Source organism: Mus musculus, chromosome 8, assembly GCF_000001635.26.
Source record: "Mus musculus strain C57BL/6J chromosome 8, GRCm38.p6 C57BL/6J".
In the NCBI taxonomy this organism is placed as follows: domain Eukaryota; kingdom Metazoa; phylum Chordata; class Mammalia; order Rodentia; family Muridae; genus Mus; species Mus musculus.
The window spans coordinates 44932741-44955264 of record NC_000074.6 but is presented as its reverse complement, the minus strand read 5'-3'; the positions used below and the strand labels follow the sequence as shown (position 1 = coordinate 44955264).

At 47.3% G+C, this 22524-nt stretch overlaps 1 protein-coding gene across 15 annotated transcripts in view; it reads right to left on the bottom strand.

Moving 5' to 3' along the window:
* Positions 1–22165, bottom strand: part of Fat1 (FAT atypical cadherin 1) — a 119158-nt gene extending 96993 nt beyond the window's left edge. For 10 of the 15 annotated variants that reach the window (XR_001778405.2, XM_006509267.4, XM_006509270.4 and 7 more), the window contains exons 1-2: positions 19644–22165; positions 1784–5069 (exon numbers count right to left, since the gene is read on the bottom strand). Coding sequence is in view for 14 of the 15 variants with exons in the window: in XM_006509267.4 (XP_006509330.1) it covers positions 1784–5051 (3268 nt within the window). In the remaining variant the exon portion in view is untranslated. Of the gene's footprint in view, positions 1–1783; positions 5070–16936; positions 17180–17724; positions 18538–18842; positions 19374–19643 lie in introns of those variants that run through there. The other 5 variants (XM_030243288.1, XM_011242173.3, XM_030243287.1 and 2 more) reach the window with 5 other exon arrangements.
* Between the last annotated feature and the right edge of the window lie 359 nt (positions 22166–22524).

The following is a 22524-nucleotide window of genomic DNA, read 5'->3' as shown; positions in this document are numbered from 1 at the left end:
TTGACTTAATAGAAAGCAAAATTTTAGTGAGCCTGGAGCCTTCGAATCATGTTCTCAGGCAAAGGTTTTATTTTCCAGATGCTGGGCACCCTAAGATAGGGTGACTTACGGCTAAAATACTGCAGGCTTTTGTTCTTGTCTTATGTGTCCGGTATTACCAAACATATCAAATTTTAACATAATAAAAAGATCTTCTTAGAATACACAGATCTGTGAAAGAACATCAAGGAGACCTGTAAACTAAGTCCCACCCAGACCTTACTGGTGTTGAGACATTACATTTCCCTGTATTTACCACACTCAGAGGGCAGGGCAGTCAAAGCCAAAACCTTCATCAATTCACCTATTACGTTACTGTTTATTAAGCAGTTTCTGTGCACTGGGCACTCTAAAGAACTAGATGTCAGAGGTAAATAGCCTGCCCCAGAAAGCCCACATCCATTGCAACACTGACTTGTAAGGGCAGATCTGTGTCCTCAAAGGAAAACAGTACCCACTCAAGAACTGGACACTGGAGAGGGGTGGAGGTTGGGGGAGTAGGGGCTTATCTAGGGGGTGGCAAGCCTTTAATCCCAGCACTTGGGAGGCAGGCATACATCTGAGTTTGAGGCCAGCCTGGTCTACACAGTGAGTTCCAGGATGGGCAGAGACACCCTGTCTGGAAAAAAAACAAAAAACAAAAAACAAAAAACAAAAACAAAAAACCTGGCTACTACAGAGATTCCAGGAATTGAACTGTATTCTGGAGAAAAACTGTATGTTATAGCAAAACACCAACACCATTTCCAAAACCTATTAATAAACCCAACACGTTATTACTTAATGACTTCCTCACATAAACCTTGATGCAGCCAATCCGTGTATAGAGTGCCTGCCTAGCATGCAGAAGGTTATCGGTTCAATCCCCCATACCACAAAGCATAACAAAACAAATTAAAAGAAAATGGAATGTCTCCATCTTATAGATTAAATAATTCATTTTGGGAAGATCCTGACTGAAAGAGGCAGCCTGTGATGGTTTGTCTATGCTGAGCCCAGGAAATGGCACTATTAGAAGGTGTGGTCCAGTTGGAGTAGGTGTGGTACTGTGAGTGTGGGCTATAAGACCCTCATTCTAGCTGCCTGGAAGTCAGTATTCTGCTAGCAGCCTTCAGATGAAGATGTAGAACTCTCAGCTTCTTCTGTACCATGCTTCCTGCCTTGATGATAATGGACTGAACCTCTGAACCTGTAAGCCAGCCCCAATTAAATGTGGTCCTTTATAAGAGTTGCCTTGGTCATGGTGTCTGTTCATAGCAGTAAGACCCTAATACACAGCCACCAGCCAGGTATTCTCAGTTCAACCTTCCACTACCCTACCACGGCCTCTCAAAGCCTGAAGGACATAGAGCAGATGATAAAGTAGTTTTAGTGCATAAAAGTCTCTGGGTATGTTGTATAACTTTGCACGTATGCACTACCCTCCAGATGGCACTCCAACTGGTGTCGATGTTACCGTACCACCACGGAAACATCACACCACGAAACAGCCTAATCAGAATGCTTTTCAAGGTTACTATAAAACCACAGTGATGATCTTGATAATAGAGTACAAACTTCAAAGATTGGTATCCCTTCTACTCATCTTATGTACACTTGATCCTTCAGTGTGTAGCTTCATAGCGCAAAAAGTGTAAACGTACTTCAATGCCAAGCCCTAACAGAAACCAACTGGGAATTCTGATGCAAAGAAGAGGAGAGAGGGGAGGAAGTGCAGCCAGCAGAAGAGATTAACAGCACTTGCCTGTTTCTTCATCTATCCTGAAGACACCAATTCCAGAGCCATCTCTAATGGAATACCGGATCTCTCCGTCTCTGCCTGTGTCTTCGTCGTGAGCTGACACGGTCATGACTGATGAGCCAGTAGGGACGTCTTCTTTCACTACACCCTTCTCCACAAAGCTGGAGAACACCGGAGTGTGTAGGTTCTCATTCACGTCAACGACCTCCACTTCCACATAGCAAGTGGAAGACAGGGACACGGGCTTCCCTTTGTCTTTGGCCCTCACGGTGAGATTATACAGTTGCTTCTTCTCAAAGTCCAGCTGCTGGACAATTCTAACTGCGCCGCTGAGTTTATCCACATCAAAGTGGCCTTCTCCGTGATCCAGGAGGCTGTATCTCACCTGACTTGACTGACCCACATCGGGATCATAGGCTTCTAACCACATGATGATGGTTCCTTCTGGTAGATCTTCTCGAACTTTCACTGAGTAATTGGGTGGGATGAACCTAGGTGGGTTGTCATTAACGTCATCTAGTGACACCTTCAGGAGCACGGTGGAGAACAACCGGGGTTCCTCTGTGGCTTGGTCCCTGGCCTCGATCTTTAGGTAATGCACAGGTTGCACTTCACGATCCAAAGGCTGGATAATTTTCACCACACCGGTCATGCTGTCGATGGAAAACTTCTCCGTATCTGTGAGAATAGCGTAGGTCACATGCCCGCTGGGGCCCAGATCTTTATCAGTGGCTTCGACCTGGATGATTTCACTGTTCACCTCCTTGTCTTCACTCACTTCCACAAAATAGCTCTCCTGTAAAAACTCGGGCGCATTGTCATTGGCATCCAGAACCGTGACGTCCAGAAGGCGCCAGGCAGCCCTCTGGGGTATACCGAGGTCGTACACGGTAATATTCAGGGTGTATTTGTCCATTACTTCACGGTCAAGTGGAGACAGGACTTTCAGCACTCCCGTTTCCATGTCGATGGTAAAGCAACTATCATCATTCCCTCCAGAAATAGCATAGACGAGCTTTCCATTGAAGCCAGAGTCAAGGTCAGTAGCATTCATGAAGAGTATATTGGCACCCACCGGGAGGTTCTCCTTTACCTCAATTCCAGTTGGAAGAGTAACCCCGAACTGTGGAGTATGGGTATTGACGGAGTAAGAATCAAAGAAAATATCCTCCACGTCCCCCTGACTGTGTAACTTATTCGCCTGCAGGAGTTTCTCTGCCAACATTTTGGCAACACCGGTCTCCTCGCACTGCAAGTTGACCGGCTTGCGACTGGCAGCCACCGTTAGGTTGATGTATAACGGCGTGGCAAAATTTTCTCCGTCTGTCGCTGTGATTCTCAAACTGTGAAAGGAAACCTTTGCGCCCAAGCCATCCGTGAGGGAGTGCTTTAAGGACAGCACACCGGAGCTGGGGTTTAAGCCAAACAAATCCAACTCATTTCCGGCTTCAATCTGGTACCGGACCAGCTGCAGCTCGTCGGCGTCAATGGCAGACACGGTGGTTATCTGCTCCCCCACACCTAGGTCTCGGGGAATGGTCCCCTCACAGTTTATCCTCTCAAACAGGGGTGTGTTGTCATTCAGGTTATTGAGAGTAATCGTGGCGAGGACTTCGACTTCCCGGCGGTATGGCAAGCCCCAGTCAGACGCACGGATCCTCAGCGTGTACACGCGAGGCATCAGTTCATAGTCCAGATTCTCAGAGGTACTCACGGTTCCCGTGAAGTGGTCAATGACAAACGGCACGTGATTTAAGTTTGCAATACTGTAAGTCACGTAGCCATTCTCCCCCTCGTCGGGGTCCATCGCACTCACCCTCGTGACTGCGGCACCGATAGGCGCGTTCTCATCGATGGATGCTTTGTACGAGGTCTGTGTAAACTCAGGGGGGTTGCTGTTTGTACCTAAAACTTTGACCACCACTCGGGCGGAGGCTCTTTTGTCACTTGTTGTCACCTCGAGTTCAAAATGGGATGTGTGCTGCCTTCTAATGGGTTCTAAAATGGAAATGAGACCCGTGTTGTGATTCAAACCGAATTTAGGTTTTCCAGGAGCGCTTTTAAAAACATACCTCAAATGGGAATAACTAGGAATGGCTTTGACCAGGACCACGGGTGTATGTGGAGGGGCAAACTCACTGATCTCGGCTCTGTAAACATCCATTTCAAACTTGACAGGGCCAGCTCTGAACTGTGGAGAAATGATGTGAACAACTTTCACGGGGGAAAACTGGGGAGGAGTCCCTTTGTCTTTAGCCTGCAATGTCAGGTTGTAGCCGTAAGGATGGCTGTCCCAGTCGACGGCCCCGACGGCTTTCACTTTGAATGCTTTACTCCCTGGGAAAGACCTCACTGTTTTAAACTGCTGAAGGAGGTCGCCAGCCACGATGCTCAAAGACGCTATCTCCCCGTTGGCACCCTGATCACAGTCCTCCACGGTGATGATGGCGTAGGTTGGGTCCTTGTCCAGCTCAGAGGGCGACAACGTCACCGCGGTTATGATGGGCGCGCACTCGTTGGCCTGCTCCACGTGAACTGTCAGCTTGGCCAGGCTGCTGACCCCACTGCTACCGTACAGCTTCATCCCCCGGTCCGCAGCCAGAATCTCCAGCTCATAGAGCTGGGTCTCTAGGAAATCAAGCCTGCCAGTCAAAACAACGACGCCGCTGGTCGGGTGGATAGCAAACACGTCAGTTCTGTCTTTAAAACTGTAGTAAAATTCGCCATTGGTCCCAATGTCCGCATCCGTGGCACTGACTCTTGCGATGCTGGTCCTTATGGCTGTGTTTTCCGGCAAAGAGACGCTGTAGGAGGTGGGGGAGAATAAGGGCCTTAAGTCGTTTGTATCCAGCACTTGTACCCGAACCTTCGCTCGGGCCTCAGCATCGGTGGCTTTCTCCACTGCCTTGACGATCAGCGTGTAATGGTCTCTCACTTCTCTGTTCAGGATGGCGGTATTCCCTCCTTTGGTTCTTATCCTTAGAAAGCAGAAGTCTCCGAGAACATACTCTTCCGCTTTGAACAGGTTTTCGCTGTCTCCTGAGACGATTTTGTACCTTATCTCCCACGAGGGGTCTAAGATGTAGATGCCCATCTTTCTGGGGTGGCCAACATAGGTCTTCGCTGCCGAGTTCTCGTGCACAGTGACATTGTACTGGAAGTGTGTAAACTGGATAGGAGGGGTGGGTTCAAGTCTTTGGCTGCCATCACTGTCTCCAAACTGCTGGAGGAAGAGGAGCAGAAGCAGAAGCAAGGTCAAGTGTCTCCCCATTTTTTAACTCCTGGCCACCTGTAATAGAAGAAGAAGAAAAAAAAGAGTGTCACTTGCTGGAGGGGAAAGAATAAATTGTAAATATAAGCCTTATGCATCAAGCATTCCCCACCCACACTGACTATGAGTAAGCACTTCCCAACACCAACATCAACACTCTAACAACTCTAGAAGAATGTCTGACAGCTATCTTTCTTTTGTTATTGTTTTCATGCGCATCAGCATCAGTGTACGCCTGGGAACAGGTCCTCTGCAAGAGCAACTCTCTTCTTAACCGTTGAGCCATCTCTCCAACCCTGAATTTGATTGTTAAACTTACGTCTTCAGGCCAAACACAGACATCAGTTTTTGAAAAAAGCAGACAAGGAATGCCTCCTCTCACACACCAAGAACTACATCCTCAAAATCATATAAACTTAATTTTCTGGCAGGAAAAATTCTTTTGAGACATAATTTCACGTAACCCAGGCCAGCCTCAAGCTCACTATGTAGTCAAGGATGGACTTGAACCCCTAGCCCTCTTGCCTCAGTCTCCCATTGCATGTTTCACCAAGCCTTGGAAGCTTATAACCTTGTGCTAACACAGGATTGGAAACATGCAGGGTCGCTCAGAAAAAGTCCTAAACGGTGCTCTCACAGGACCATATGTAATGATAGCTTGTAATCTGATCTCACAAATTTATCCTGGAATTATTTCTTCATAAAAATAATTAAGTTCACTCCCTACAGCACTCCCTCATTGTCTCACTTAGTACTGCAAAGCTATTTAAAGGAATTACAGTAACCATTACCGTCAAATCTGCAGTGAAGTAATTTCTAAACACCAACCTGAGCATACAGTCAAAGGTCATTTTATAACAGGAAAACCTGAATTCAGGAGCTTGACAGGCAACAGCTCTGACTACGGCAGAGAAGCAAATCTCTGAGCACTGACATTTTACCATCAGGGTTGTCAATGACCCCTTGTTCGAGGGCCTGGTATCTTCAAAACCCCTCACAACCTGTCCCAAGGGCGTCCCCAGTGAAAGGAGCTACACACGCACAGAAGCTGAAACATCAACGCATCAAGGCAAAGTAGGAAGGATGCAGAGCTGCGGGAAGGGCAGAGAGTCACTGAGGAGCAAAAGAGGGAGCACGAACAAAGGGCAGCCTTTAAACAAGTGGGAAGGTAGGTCAGGTCCACGGGGCTGAGATCGGGCCAGAGAACAGGGCTCTGTTCCCACCAGCTGTTCTTCATCACCCCAGCAAATTCATCCCTGGGGGAGGTGGAAAAAAAATTCAGTGTGCTTCCCCACCCCCCAGTGCTGACAGCACAGTGCAGAAGCTCGCCCTTTGCGGAGTAGCCCTCCGATGAATATGCACAAAACTGTAAGAGACCAGCAAGGGCGAACGAAACAGCAGACCGGAGGGCTGGCTTGACAGCCCAGCAAAATTAGCAATGGCAGCATTAATTTACAGGATCTTAACTCAGCCACTGCCAGCTTGCCCCATTAGTCATTTTATTAAGGGGGGTGGGGGGAGAAGAAAGCCGATATGCCTAAAGCAATCAGGAGCTTAATGGATACTGAATCAAGTTCAAGTTGGGCACCCAACGTGCATTGTAGCTTTCACGCCTTCTCCTCAACAGCCAAGTCGGGAAGTCATACAGATCCCTGACCTCAAAAGGGGCAGGAATGATTTAACAAACTAAGAACGTCTCCCAACGACAGCCCCTACAGAAATCTCTATTTGATCACTAGTTCTAATACTTGGGGAAATTTGAGTTTGATTAAAAAAAAATCCTGTAAGTTTAAGACAGAGAGAGAGAGAGAAAGAGAGAGAGAGAGAGAGAGAGAGAGATCCATTCAGTTCAGCTATAGGCTGTAAGGTCACACTATGGAATACCACCGTTTTCCATATGTAAGGATGAAGGAAAGCAAAAACCATAATCCAAACCCGTCTGAAGTAGGAATATGAAAGTACACATAAGGAAAACGCTCCACAGACCAGCTACAAAAACGACGCTGAGCAGGTGCTGTCCTTCTTAAAAAGCACGTTGTTTTAAGGGACAGTGTCACTGTCATCCACTTCACAATGAGCAATTTCATCAAGAGAATATTGCAAGCACTTCAATGTGTTTGCTTAGCTCTACACATGAACTATCACACGGTCATCAAAAATAAGACAGCATTCAACATACTGATGGGTAAAGTTACCTAGAGAAATGGACTAGCCAAACTAAGCTGACCCCACTTATGTTTGCCAAAGGAGGGAAGAAAGTCTCTGTGTGTGTATATACACGGATATGCTCAAAATGGAGAAAAAAATCTTGATAGATAACAGTTGAGGGAGAAGGAACAGGCAGACAGGGAGGTATATTCATTTGTCCTACACCGTATGAATTTTTAGCCGTGTGTGTTTGTGTGTGTGTGTGTGTGTGTGTATCATATGCTTGCTCTTTTAATTATAAATCCTTCAACAAATATTTAATGGTCACCTACTGTGAGGCAGGTACATCTCTAGATGCTGCGGAATTAAAAGTGAACCAAACTTTCCATATTGGAAGGAAGGAAGGAAGGAAGGAAGGAAGGACAGATGGACGGAGCACTTCCTGGTAAAGCAAACAGGCTATCAAGAGAAAAAGAGCCCACTGGATGGTGGGTAGGGGCTTCAGAGGAAATACACAGTCAGAGACTGTATCCAGGCCTGGAGGAAGAAAAACTTTTATGTGTTTCTCAAGCTTAGCACAACTGACATTTCTGGGAAGTAATGCCTGCGTTCTCTCGGACACAGTGGGATGCGGAAAAATAACTGAGAGAGGCCTGGGGCTGGAACACAGTGAGGCTGGAACACAGTGGGTCTGGAAAAGAAGCCAGTGACAAAGGCCAGGAGAGAAAGGATCATGGGGAGTCCTACCACAGACATTTCGAGAGCACTTGAAGCATTTCTGCATCAGCATCTCACATGAGCACGTTACTAAGGAGCTAGCCAGCACCTTCACACACTGGAATTTGATGTTTTATGATTAGACTGGGACTACGTCTTGAAAAGGACAATATCATCTTCCACACACCACACAAGTGACATCCGTGACCTCATCCCAACCTCAACTGAGATCCTGTCAGTTTTCTCCACAGCCAGGTCGCTCCCTGTCCTGCTTTTCTGTATGATGCTCGGTGGGAGGACGCCAATAGGTAGCCAAGGCTTCTCAAACGGAGAGACTAAAATAGCACTACACACACACACACACACACACACACACACACACACACACACCCTGCTTAGAATTCTGAGGGTCATTTGTCCACTCTTACCATTTACATATTTACTCAACCACATCGTATGGCCCTGTATTTTACTCCCAATGAAATGAGAAACAACAGGGGATTTGGAGCAAGGACATGGGATTGCTGACGGAGAAGGGGTCCCTCTGGAATCTGTGTGTGGAAATGTAGGCAGTATGGGTTGAAGCCAGTATGGGAGGGTGTCCCCATTCCGAAACTGCTACAACAGGACAGGTAAGAAGCCAGGGAGCTTAAACCATTATGATCAATACTGGAGGCGGGGAGAAGGGGTCGAACTCTGGGCCTATCGAAAGATTCACTGATGAACTGAGGGAAAGAGACAGAAAGGAACATAAAAATACCAAAGATGTCAAGGACTCTATGTTGAACAAGGAGGACGGCATATAAACCCAGAGGGATGAGAGACTGAGAGAAGGAAGATCGGTCCGGGATCTGGAGGTCAGGTTCTGATTGCAGCTGTTTAGAGGAATCCTGCCAGAGTGTCTCTTAGACTTGGTAGCTAGTGTCTGGTGGCACCTTCCAGGGAAGATGGAATCATTAGGAGGTGGGTGAGGTATAAAGGAAGAGAGCTACGTCACTAGAAGCATGCATGATCTCGAAGGGGCTATTAGGACCCCACTCATTTCCAGGCCGCCCTCCCCACCCTGTTCCCCTCCCCTCTTTGCTTCTCAGTCACCATAAGGTAAACTAGACCTTCTCCACAAGTTCCCACCTTGATGTCTACACCAAGACAGGACCAAAGAACAGGGACCATTGATCATGGATGGAAACTAAGAACCAAATGAAACCATTCCTCCACACAAGTAAATTACCTCAGGAATGGACAGGTGACTGGCTATGGTTATGCAAATGAAGCCTTCACCTGGGCAGGTGAGGTAAGCAGGAAGGTTCAAGCCTGGAGGAACTGATCTGAGGAATCATCCAAACAAGGAAGACAGCTCTTAAGGCTAGAAAGGGAGAAAAAAAGCCAGCCAAGGATGGAGCCTTAATCAAGACAGAGGCATTAGCAGAAGAAACAGGCCAAGGGGTCAAAGTAACAGCTAGGGCAGGTGAAGAAAGCAAGAAATAGGAACAAGTGTCAAGGTACTCCAGATACCAGTATTGAGTGCTTGAAGCCCAATGTCAAGACTTGGGCGTGTCCCATGTACGCAAGCTACGATCCCTGGCCCAGCACCAGAGAGGAGCCTGGAGTCGCCTCCCAAGTTCTCAGTCATAAGAGAAATCCCAACTGGTAAAACAGTACAGGTGTGTCCTCTCTCTCTCTCTCTCTCTCTCTCTCTCCCTCCCTCCCTTCACCCTCCCTCCCTCCCTCCCCACCCCTCTCTGTCTATAAGTAACCCACAGGCTCCAAAGGACATACCACAAATGGGAGTAACTTTCTGGACCATACTGACAAACATTTACAACTTTTTTTCTCCTTTTAAAAAATTTATTGATTGATTTTTTTAATGTGTATGGGTGTTTTGCCTGCAGGATCAAGAAGGCAGCATCAGATCCCCTGGAGCTGATGATAGAGACAGTTGTGAGCTGCCCCGTGGGTGCTGGGAATCAAATCAGGGTCTTATGGAAGAGCAGCCAGTGCTCTGAACTCCTGTGCCATCTTCTCCAGCCCAACTTTTTCTCCTTTAAACCCTTGAGTTTGCTGACAGAACACCACTATGCTTAAAATTACTAAACAAAATCATAGAATTTTTTTATTAATCCATTTTTCAGGGACAATATTAGCCCTACAGAGAGGTATTAATGATAAACAGTGGATCCAGGTTTCATTATAAAATGTCACAGTCAAACTGAAGCTGTAGCTCTAAGCAAGACAAACAGAAGTATGGGGGGGGGGGGGGGGGAGACAGGTTCTGCCATTTTGTCTAAAAAGTATGTTATTACCTAAGTTTCATACTTACGAAAATTAGACTCCAAAAATCATCTTAGCCCAGAGTTACCGTTTGAGCTTTAGAAGACGGTCACAGGGCATGAACTCATAATTAAGTTGGGACTTCTACTTTCTACTTTCCAAAGTGAAGACAGAACGTGTCCTTAGCTCAGTCTTGGCGTCTAGGATCCCCTTAAACGTCTTTAGTGCAGATTTCTAAAATCCATACTTACACAAGAAAAAAAAAAAACTTTCCTGGTAAAGTAAGATATTAATGCCCTCCTATTTCTACATCAGAAGATTTCATGTCAAATGCCCCAACGACTGCGAATGCCCAGTCTTCATGAACAGCACACAGCATCTGTGCGCCGAACATGACTGCTAATTTCCATAGGTTTAGTAATACCTCCTCAAACGTATTCTTTTTTCCTGATGCATCTACTTTCACCTAAAGTTATAAGATGTAGACGCGGTCCCCATGCTTTCAGAGGTAGAACTTCTTAAACTCATGAATTCTGTTTGACGCCATGACACTTATGACTGAGAGGCCGCTGTCCTCAGACACAAAAGTGGTCATCTTTATCCTCTATGTATCAGGGAAACGTAAGCAAAGAACTATGCACTGGGCCTTTGCACTGGTCCCTACAACTCTCAGAATCAGCAAGTGTCACTGGGATTTATTTCGCTATTGAAGTTTACAGTTTAATATTCTTTTTACTGTCACTTTTTCGACTTCTCACTGGAGACTGGACCTAGTGTTTCATGCCTGTTAGCGCATGTGTGCACTGAGTGTGTCTGGTGCGATTTATGTGGAAGTCAGAGGGTAAGTCCGCATGAGTTCGTTCTCTCTCCTCCCCCGGGTGTGAGGTCCACATACCTGCCTCGGGATATAAGAGTTTTGGGGTTTTTTTTTGGACCCACTAAGCCACTTTCCCTGCCCCAAAATACAAGTTAAATGCGTTCTCATTCTAAGAAAGGCAAACAAATTTTTTGATAATCTCTATATAAAATATAGTTCACTGTGTACATGAGTCTGTAGGAACAAGGCTATTAGAATTACAAAAGTGATGTTTCTAGTTGACATCACAGATGTAAGTATGGGACTGACATGGCATTCATCCTTGGGCTCACCTCTTCGTTTTCACCCCTCTCTTCTCGACTGGGGCCATTACAGTTTAGGTTGGTCGTTCTCAGTCTGCCACACCCAGGGTCCAGGACAAACTCTGCCCACAGAAACGGGCTGTCTGCCTCTCGTGTTTTAAGTCCCTATGGTCTAATGTGCTTTCTCTCGGCAGACAGAAATAACTTAACACGACGCTTTGGAACAGTAAGCAGCAATTACTGTGGCTACTTCTTCCACTCCCAAATTATCATGGCTTCAGTGAAGAGCCAAATTATGCTCACTGTGCACTCCGGTGCGGGCAAAGGTACTTCACTAAAATGGCAGGTCAGGAAGGGGAAAGTGCCACTCGGAGCAGGAGGGTAAAGTCAGGGCGAAGACGCCTGAGAGACTGTCTGACATCCTGACTCCATAAAACTCTGCATCTTTCCGACGACGTTGCTCTAGAGCTCAGCCTTCAACAGCCCCTTCCGTCCTGCTGAGGCTATAAACATAGGTTCCTCCCTACTTAAAAATAAACGGCTCTCAACACTGCATTTCCTTTAAACTAACACCCTGATTTTTTCTTACCTTGGAAAGGATCTCAATAAAAAATACTTTCTCAGCATGTCATCGTTGACTGCTTTTCACAGTTCCTTCTCTCCTAAAAACCACTGCTAGCCTCCAACTCCTAACAGAAACCTTTCAGATTTATCCCCACAGCACATGCACACATGCACGCACACGCACACATGCACGCACACGCACACATGCACGCGCGCGCGCGCGCGCACACACACACACAGAATTTCTTCTTCAGACATCACGAGAGCAAATGACCTTCTTCTCTGTCCATCTCCCCTGATCTTACACATCATGCTTCAAGCCACTCACCCCACTACCCAACACCCTGAGTCCTTAACATCGTCCGAGTGCCTAAAACAGAAAAGCAACCTATAACAAAACCACCCCTGAATCTTCCTACTGCTTGCTGCTCTCTACCTCAGTCACAACAAGCATCCTTTTCCCACACAAAACCTCGATTACCCGCTTCAGGACCTCATCTGAGAGCTGCCAACATGCCCATGGCTGAGTCTACCCTCTCAGGTACCTAAGGAAGAATCAATCCTCCTGGAACACCATCTGCTTCAAGTTAAGACAGCCTCTCTGCTGGTTTCCCACTGTAAAAAGGAGATCACACGGGTCCACTGTCCTTTGCTATCTTTTTCAGGGGAGAGTCTTACTAATTCCCCGCAGCACTCCAAGGTGCAGGCTGGGATCAGAAAGAGGAAGGGAGCACAAGACTAAACACCGAAATCTGGCCCCAGAGGCTGTCACTAACCGACTAGGCGAAGGCACACAAGATCAATCCTGTGGACTGCATTTAATGAGAACCTGGGGGCTGCACTGCACAGTCCTTAAAGCTTCCTGCCACCCCCTCCACAACCCTTCTAGCCCCTCGTTCCCCGCCCCCTGCCCTCGATCCCTCAAACTCATAGATGGCCTTTTATGACCGCCAAACCTCCATTTATAAAATGTCACCTAGAATTGTCTTTTACTAATTTCTGGGAGCTGCTCCCCCTTTCCACCTGTGCTGCCACACCTGACCCATACGTGCATTTATTAAGACACAGTATATTATGCATCTCAGTAACCCTGCTTTCTAACCCTATCCCACTCAAAACTTCTTTCTGGTATTCCATATCATTTGAATATTCTTGGGTTTTGTTTGTTTGGTTTTTTGTTTTGTTTTGTTTTTTGGTCTGCTAATGTTTTTGTTTTTGCCTTTGCCTGCTGATTCAGTACATACTGAGTAAATAGTTGAGTATATTTTTATTTTAGCTTTAAGGATTCGCGTGCGTGTCTGGGTGGGAGTGTGCATGCATGAGGCCTGGGATCCCCCGCACCTGTGTTATAAGCTGTTGCGAGCCACCAATGTGGGTACTGGGAACAGAACTCAGGTCCTCGGAAAGAGAAGCAGCCACTCACCGCTGGGCTCTCTCCCCAGACCCTGACTTGGTATATTCCTACGAGGTTTTGACAAGGAATTTTAATAATCTGATCTCTTACTTACCTAATGCAACCCCAGTGTCCTGCAAACTAAAGGGGCACTTCTCACAGGCTTGTATCATGCCAAGCTGTCTTGAGGGCAGGACTCCCAACCAGTGTGGCTGGGGGCGCGTTAATCTAAAGCAACAGCTACACTTCCTCCTATCTGAAAGACAATGCAACTTAAGTCTCCTAATACAGTTCAGTGGCTTCTCTTCAGCATTTCCTTGTTTCCGTGTCCTTAACCTTTGCCCCATAAGGCCAACTTCCGGCACTGTCATTTTTATTGTCCTCTGTTCTACCCTGGTCAAAAGAAGACAGCAGCTACAAGAAGGAAGTCCAGTGAACTAAGTTGAAGAAGCATCCGCGGTAACTCACCCAGCGTTTTCATTTTCTTCCAGCTAAGGTCTCTTTCTTTACTCTGTAGTGAGCCGACCACAATCAAGTCACACAAGCCACATGCTACTTTGGACATTCCTGGTCGCCCCAACCCACTCCCCAGTCAGTCATGAGGGACTCAGCCAAATCCACCTATTGCAGGTGCCCCAGCTTGCTCAAGTGCTAGGATGGACTACTGTGATCTTCACCGATCTCTTCCAACATCCAATGCTGACTAGCCTTCTCTCACCAGATCTGAGCTCTTTAAGGATGGGAAACCTGACTTGTTCGCCCACATCCACTTCGTCAAGCCCCGGGGTTTGCAGAGAAGACTCACAGTTCCTGGACTGACGAATGGACAGATGGATAAACAACCAAGAAAGGAGGCTAGAAGGCTGGATTAAACGGGAGAGGACACGCACAAGGAAAATATGAGAGTGCTTCTGTTCCCCTAATAGAAAAGAATTCAGGGGCAACCACCAGGCCAGGAACAGCATTATAGATGGTGGCCCTTTTGGCTCTAAATTCCTGGCTGGTCCAAAATTAGGTCACCACCACCTCAAAACCCTTCAGAACTGCCTACAGGTGATACCACATCAGTGTCCTACTTCAGACTGTCATAGAGCCCAATGATTGTACACTCTACAAAGGACAAAGATTAAATAATGACTGAATTCCCAAAAGGCTTATATAAAACACATAAGCAATACATGTGTTTATTTTCAAGTATACAAGGAGCTCTTGGAATTCAGCAAGAATCTCAGAAGTATTTAAATCTAGATCTTTCAAGAAAAGGCCAGCCTGTTTTCAAAGAGAGAAAAGGGTTAGAGACATCTCAGGGGTTTAGAGGCCAGCTGTTCTTCCCAAGGATCCAGGTTCAATTCCCATCCCTGACATGACAACTCGCAACCATTTGTAACTCCATTTCCAGAAGATCTCTTCTGGCTTCTGAGGGCACCAGGCACACACATGGCACATGACATACAAACAGGCAAAACAGCCAGACACATTAAAAATAATAATAATAAAAGGTTGTTTTTTTTTAAAAAATCTTTGAAAATAGTCAATATACAAGTTTCTAAAGGTTTTAAGTATAGAACTGTTTCTTCTCAGAGGAGTACGAGCCACTTTCTGATCTTAAGTGGTGTATACCATCTGGTTTGAAAGCACCTTTCTGCGGTCTAAGGACAAACAGACATGTCTTTTTGTTGTTGTTGTTGTTGTTTTGTTTTTCAAGACAGGGTTTCTCTGTATAGCCCTGGCTGTCCTGGAACTCACTTTGTAGACCAGGCTGGCCTCGAACTCAGAAACCCATCTGCCTCTGCCTGCTGAGTGCTGGGATTAAAGGCAAGTGCCACCTTGCCCAGTCAAACAGACATGTCGTAATTGAACAACTTTCACCTGCCACACAATCTGCTCAAAAAAAAAAGAACTTTCCTACTGTAAATCCCCAACCACGAAGACTAGAATGCAGTCCTTCCTCTTCCTCTATGAGCTAAGGTCCTTCAGGCATCTAGACAGCATTTGATGCTAGAATGTGCCAATGTGATTTGGTTTGTTGAGTATATGTATAAAACCAGCCAGACCTAGGTGGGAAACAAGTAGCCTAAGAGAATCAATGCCCTAAGATCTCTTCCACTTCTAACCTAGAAAGAAAGGCCTTCTCCAAAGACGCCCAAGAGCTGAAGCCGAAGATGTACCCTACAAAGGAGAAGTTAAAAGGAGACCCTTATTACTCTGAACACACATCTTTGCTATGAAGTTAACTGATCCATTTACTCACACACAATGTGAAACCAATAAAGACACATGGAGTGACTACTTACCCACAAAAATGAACTCACAGGTGGCCCAAAGGACTTTATGAAGGCCTCTAACAGCCTTACTTCCTTTCACAGTGGGGGTTCAAAAAGGGGGGGGGGCTGGCTTATTTAAGATGTTATTTTTTTCAAGAAATGGGCAAACTTTTAAACAAAACTTACACTAAGCTTGTAAAATACTACTTCAGCCACAACTAAGAGTTGTATCATTTAAAAAAAAATCTTGTTTTAAATACCTGTATATCTCTATATAATTTAACAAGGAGAGAGGAAGAGTTCTAATAGATAAGAGCAATGATTTCCGAGATGCAAAGCCAAATAACCCAGAATGAACCAATACAGTTGTGGAGTAGAGGCAACAACTGTGTGGTTTGGTCACACAGCTACGACTGATGTGAAAAAACATCAATAGCTCTTAGCATTAGCACATGAAAATATGCTCCTAAAGTATTAAATATCAAAAATACAAAGCATCACAAGTTAGCTTCTGCAAAGGTAAGTTATGTGCCTTTTAAATCTTTTCTGATTCTAATGTAGTCTAAGTAAATTCTCAGCTTGTTAAAAAAAAAAAAAAAAAGAAAGAAAGAAAGAGAAAAAAGAAAAAAAAATCTCTACCAGCACTCGGGAGTTGCTTAACAAAAGCCAGCTAATGAAACTATAGTTCAGGCACATGAAAAAAAATTAACTACATAGAAAATATTTGCGAATTTACTTTGCTATAGCACACAATTGTCTCCTTGTTTCCAAGGCCCTGCAATTCCCATCAGTGGGGGGTGGGATTCTTCCAAGACAACCGAAAGTTAGCTTCCTAAAAGGAACCATAGAGAGAGGACTGTGAAACAGACCCTCTCTTTTAATAAAGATCTCATAAGTTTATCTTCCAGAAAACAGACAGGCAACTGCCTGGCCGCACAACTACCCCGGAGGCTTAGTCTTGCAAAGGAGCCGCATTAAATCTCGGCGCTGCACTCCTCCGAGCACAGAACATCTAAGAAAACTCAGCGACTCCATTTCAAAGATCCCACGCTCAAGCGATCGGCTCTGCTTTCATCTCTATCTAGAAACCGCTCCAAAGCCGAGATGGACAGGAGTCGAACCCGGAGCCCGCAGTCCGGTTTCCCGGGTCAGACAGCCTGGCGCTGCGGGAAGTAGCATGCTGGCCGGGGAACCGCAGCGTCCAACGCCAACTCTGCAATCACCATTCCCTCCACGTCCCGCCGGTCCCTCCACCCCTCCGCCTCCGCACCCTAGAGCCGCCACTCAACTCTGCTAGTGGGCAAGGAGACCGGCACCAGCCTCGGCCACGGTGCAGCCGGAGGAGCGTGGGAGGGAGAGCCGGCATTCACCCTCGGCCCCAGCCTCAACGCCGCCCTCAGCAAACTTACTGCAAAGTTGGCTCCAAAGTTAGCGACGGTGCGGTCGGGCGCACAGCCCGGGTGCTCAGCGCGCCCGGCGGCCAGAGCCCGCTGTGCCGGGAGCCGCACTGGACCCGCACGTCCGCATGGCGCCGCCGTCCGTCCAGCCCCGCCGCGTCCAGCTCGGCCCGCGCGCTCTAGCTCCCCGCCGTGTGTATCCCTCCGCCCGCGGCCACGCCTGCCAGCGCCGGCTCTCGTTTCGCCAGCGCCGAGACTCCTCGACTCAGTGCGCGCAGCCCGAGGCCGCCCCGCCCCCGGGCAGAAGCGCCCGCCCGCCCGCCTGCCCGCCCCGGGGGCTACCCAGACAGGCGTCCGACCCAGAGCGAGGCGAGCGCCTTTCGAGGAGCTTGCCAGACGGAGAGGGACAGTTTGGGGACTGTGTTAGAATATCGAGCTGCTGCTGCTGCTGGGAGGAATTTCACTGAATGTTCCCTGCTAAGATAGGGGAAACATTTGGTCTCCCCCCCCCCAAAAAAAAAACCGACAGAAAGTGAGGAGAAGTCGCCTAGGACCTAAGAAACAACGCCCCGCCCGGCCCCCAACCCCAGCATTCCTTTAGACTTTTTTTTCCCCCAACCTCCAGGAAATCCCCGAATCCGCATTTGAATGCCTCTCTCCCAGGCTGCAGCCTCTGGGGTGAAAAACTACAGAGGGTCTGGAAAGGAATGCAGTTAGGTCGGAATTTACTTCCTCCTGAAATCCACATTAGGCCAGAAGAAATGCATAAGTTTTCCCGCGACCTGTTAATTCAGACTCACTTGGACCTCAGACTCTCTCGGATCGCCGCGGTGAGCCCCAACGCCAGTCTCCGAGACAGACGACCCCCACGCCGCACCCTCTCAATCCCGGGGTCTGCGGGACAAAGGGTGCTGAGCCTCCCTGTGAGCATTCTCAGCGTTTAATTCTGCCCCAAGGCTCTGTGAGCCTGGCCCCGCAGCTCCGGTGAGAAAGAGAGATCCCCAGCAAGCAGGCTCCCCACTTGCAGAACTCCCTCTGGCGCCCGAGCGTCCAGCCAGCGCATCCTAGTGCTGCAAGTCTATCCCCGGCGCCTGCAGAGCTCCAGGTACCGGCTGAAGAGCAAAGGAGACTCAGCCGAAGCCAGCCACGTTTTGGGAAAGGAAGCTCAGAGAAAAGGAAGGACTTGACCTCGGAAAGTTTGTGGGGCTCGAACATTTTAACGCTGCGAGGACGAAGAGATCAGATTTCCCTAGGAGCGGGTGGAGGCAGCTGCAGAGGGAATTGCACCGCAGACGGGGGCCAGAGTGTATTTCTTTGGCTCAAAGTTAACGTCACTTCTTAAGCCATCTTAAAGCGAGGTGGCTGAAAAAATAATAATAATGGTGTCTAGCAGGTTACGCTTGGGAAGGAAAAGTAGTGCCTGCAGAATGAGTGTGCTGATTCGTACCTCTGAATTCCCCGCTCGGTATTTAGAACACATATATTCACAACACCCAGAAAAGGCAAAACCCAAAGACTCATCTGGCCCCGGCTTACAAATTGCTCAAAGTGCTCGCAGAGTTACCGGTCAGTGAACGCTGCGAAAGTGAGAGACCTGATCTCCAAGCTCAACCAGTTTGCGATCCCCCCCTCCCCTCCCCGGAATTTTAACGCTCAACAAAACATAGACACACACACACACACACACACACACGCAAGCAAGCCGTTGGGGGAGGGGATGTAAGAGGGCCTAGGGTACCGCTGCTAGGAGAGGGAAAGAACAATAAAAAGTATAAATACACATCGTTCAATAACATTAAATCATCACTGGATTTTCTAAATGGTACAAAAAAATTCTTGTTAAAAAAACATTCATTGATATATTAATGCTTACTAGGACTAAAATATCTAATTAAGAATCCTAAATATCCAGGCTTACTAGAAGTTGCACTTGGTCGCTACAGGAACTGCCGAAAGCCAAAAATGCAGTCTCCTGTGTTGCCACATCTTCCTAATCCTTTAGCCACCAACGGAACGAAATGGAGAGATACCTTTTTGGCTACGAGAGAATCACATGAAGAGAGGTGTAGTTCAAGTTCCGCGAACATCCTTTAAATAGTCGATCTTCTTTGACCCTGTCCCCAGAGCCTCATTGAAATTAGGTGGAAGGACTTTCCCCCCCAACCTCCCCCAAAAAACCCGCTCCTCCAGCACTGCCTCTGCACTCGGTCCACCCAAGCTGGTTTTCTAAAATGCATTAAGTGTCGTTCGGCGTAAATGAAGGCTAGGGTGGAAGCGATCAAGCTCTGTCTGGTCCACGTCGTTAAGAGTACCCGGCAGGTCCAAGTTCGAGGTCTACACTGAGCTGAGAGCTGGGAGCGCGCCTTGCCCAATGCTCGGACTAGAGGGCGCTGCGCCACTGCAGATCACTCAGTCCCCAACGCGCCCTCCCAGGGCACCATTTCTATAACAAGTTACACTGAAAATAATGCACAAACGGCTTCACTTCTCAAGTTCTTTTGAACAGCGCTCTGTGTGTATTTTGTGAATTCCAAAAGCTGCGCATGCTTGCCTTTCATTCCCGCGCCCCGTGAAGGCCGCGGGCAGTCCAGTTCCTTGAGCGCAGACCTTGTAGGATACACATGATTTCCCCACTCGCTTACTGTGAAACACCCCCACGTTATTTCATTTACAATTAAAACTTCAATTCTACCAGGCATGCAATGAACAAAGAACTCACCACAGTAGCCCGGTCCTCGGTGCTCTCCCTTCTAGTCCCCGGCAGTTGGGTAATTCCCACGCCGTTTGGATATTTGTTAGGATCCGGGCTCGAAGTACCAACTTTGCCTCCCTTGGATCTTCAGCATATCCCCAAGCAGAGCGCGATCCTCCTCCAGTGCTGGCGGGACTCAGGTGGGCGCCTTCTCTGTGGCTCTCGACCCGGGGAAAGTTTGAGCACCAAAAGAGGTGGAGAGAGAGCGCACGAGGTCTGGGGAGAGCGCCGAGGGGAAGCCAAGTTTGTCAGGACATGTCCAGGCAGCCAGCTGCCGAGTTGAGGAGTTACGGCTGGCAACTGCGGCGGATCTCTCTGCTTCTTTTCCCTACTCCTCCCTCTAGGAGCGGCTGGGGGGAGGGGAGGTGACGTCAGAGCCCCGCCTCGCCCCCGACTCCCCGGAGCTGACCGGGTTCTCCGACTTCATTCGGCCTCCCAGCCAGTTGCAGCTAAGGACGCCCAGGCTGCCTCCAGCTTCCCCGTTGCAGTGATCTCCGTGGCCGCAGCCGTCCCAGGAAGAAATGTCCGTCCCTTTCCTCCCCGCGGAGTCTTGGGGCTCCGCCGAGTGCTGGCTTCTTCGCACTCACCACGGAATCAGCCAGCCAGGGCCCCCCGTGGCGCTCGCCTCCCGGGCTTCGGAAATACCGGGTCCGGCAGCGTTTCCCACGCCTCGGACTGCAGGTGATGCTCTTCCTCTTCTGCAGCTGAAACTCCTCGCAACGAGTCTGTGTCGCCCGCCCGGGTTTTTGCAGGGCAGAACCGCGATCAGTCTCTGCAAGCTTACTGGACGACTCGGACTTTGTCGTCCTCCAACTTCTGGAGATGTGATGTTTTAAATTTTTAAACTATTTAAAATTTTAAATAGTTCTCGTTGTCCAACGCTGCTGTGGTCTTTGTGTTGAAAATCGTATTTTTAATCTCCAAATCCTTTCCAAATGCTCCTCTGTCTTTAGACCTAGTCTGAATCATAGATTTCGAGAGGTAGGGGGAAGCGACAGGGGCGGAGCTAGTTTTTTTTAACGTGTCTTACAAGTAATCTGTAGTGATAATGGCTAATACACAAATCAATTGCCTACACCTTGAAACAACATAAATTTACAAAAATGCAAACCCCGTTGAAGCTTAATTTATAAATGGACATGTCGCTTTTATATAAGCGTCCAGGCTCTGGGAAAATATCTACTATGGGATATTTTTTTAATGCCACTAAAATACCAAAATGCATCTCCTGAACAGCATGAGAAAATAAAGGAGCCATTTATGTAAATTGACACTGCCCCAAAAGATTATTATTAGATTTGAAGGAACCTAGGAGAGAAGGGGATGGGACTGGAGGCAGGTTCTATCAACATGTTTTCATCTGTTTGCGTAAATATATTGGTCTGTGTAGAGGTTAAGAGCAAACAAAGCTAGGGGGCTCAAACGGTAAGAAAAGAGGAAGAGACCGAATGTTGTGGGTGTGTGCATAGACTTGAGAACTGCTCCAAGCTGCAGTGAACTCCCTCATCTGAGGTAGTATGGGACCAATATCTGTTGTGAAAGGTAAAACTTGTACGTTACAAGCAAGCCTCCCTGGGTCTCATCTGTTTGCCACACGGATAGCATCCATTCGTGCAGATATGTTTTTTACTGACCATCTTAGAAAATGTCTAGCATGTATGTAAAGGGTACTTCTTATCGCGTGTTCGCCCAGGCCCCTGATTTTCCTTTGCGATCTGAAATTTTTTATAAGGGAGGTGGGCTGGCTGCGGGGGTGGGGAGGTGGGGGGGGAGGGATAAACTTAGAGACCACTGAGCATCCAGGGGCAGCTGGGGAGGAGGGAATCCGAGAGACTGTTTCATCAAGCAAGCCTGTCAGTGCCTAGTCACTTCTATCCCTCACTATGGTAACTGCGCATGCTCAGCCCTGCTTTTAGGTCCACACTTGATGTTAGACATTGACCACATACACAAGTGCTCAAAATGATGCAAACTCTCCTGAGGCACTGCTGCGTGCACAAGTCAATTTGGTTTGATAAACTAGTCTTTAGAGTTGCTTAGGCAAACCAAGGTATTCCAGTTTTAAAAGAACACAGAGGAGTTTACTTTTTATTGATAGTATTCGGTCTTTAAAAAAAAAGGCACGTTTTTAAAAGTTGAGGACAGGATAATTTGAACAAAACCCTTTGACCTGAGCAATGAGACTGGACCTGGACTAGCCATTGGCTATTTTGGTTTAAATAAAAGTAAATTAACATTCAATTCCTTAATCTTTCCAACTATGTATCATACGTTGACTACCCACATCTGGTTAGTAGCTGTTCAAGTCAAAATGAATTTAAAAGCATCTTAACCACAACAGAGAATACTACTAGAAATACCTTGCTATATATCTTTTTTTTTTCTTTTTCTAAGGCTACATCAAGCATTACATTTCAAGTTCCCACTCCAGTACTGAGTCACTTCTAAAGTATGGGAGTGCAGAATCATGAAAGGACTCAATCATTCCCCAGGTAGTTCTCAAGTACCAACAACTTGCTAAGTGAGATTATGTAAGATTCAAGTCCTAATAGATGAGGTGTGTTTATGGGAATAAGATATAGTAACACGGCCTTATTGCTGTTTTTATATCTTTGCTTAGAACAGAGCACAGGGAAAATAATAATTTTAAACAAGATAGCATTCTCAAGAGCCTGACTAACTCCCAGCACCCCACCCTCCCCTGCATCCCACCCGCATCTCACCTTCTCCCGCACCCCACTCTCTCCACCCCTCTGCACTGTGCTCAGCTCTGTCACATCCCCTTTACCCCTTCTTGCACCCACACTTCTGGGGCTGGCAGGAAGTATCTCACCATGACCCCAGACGT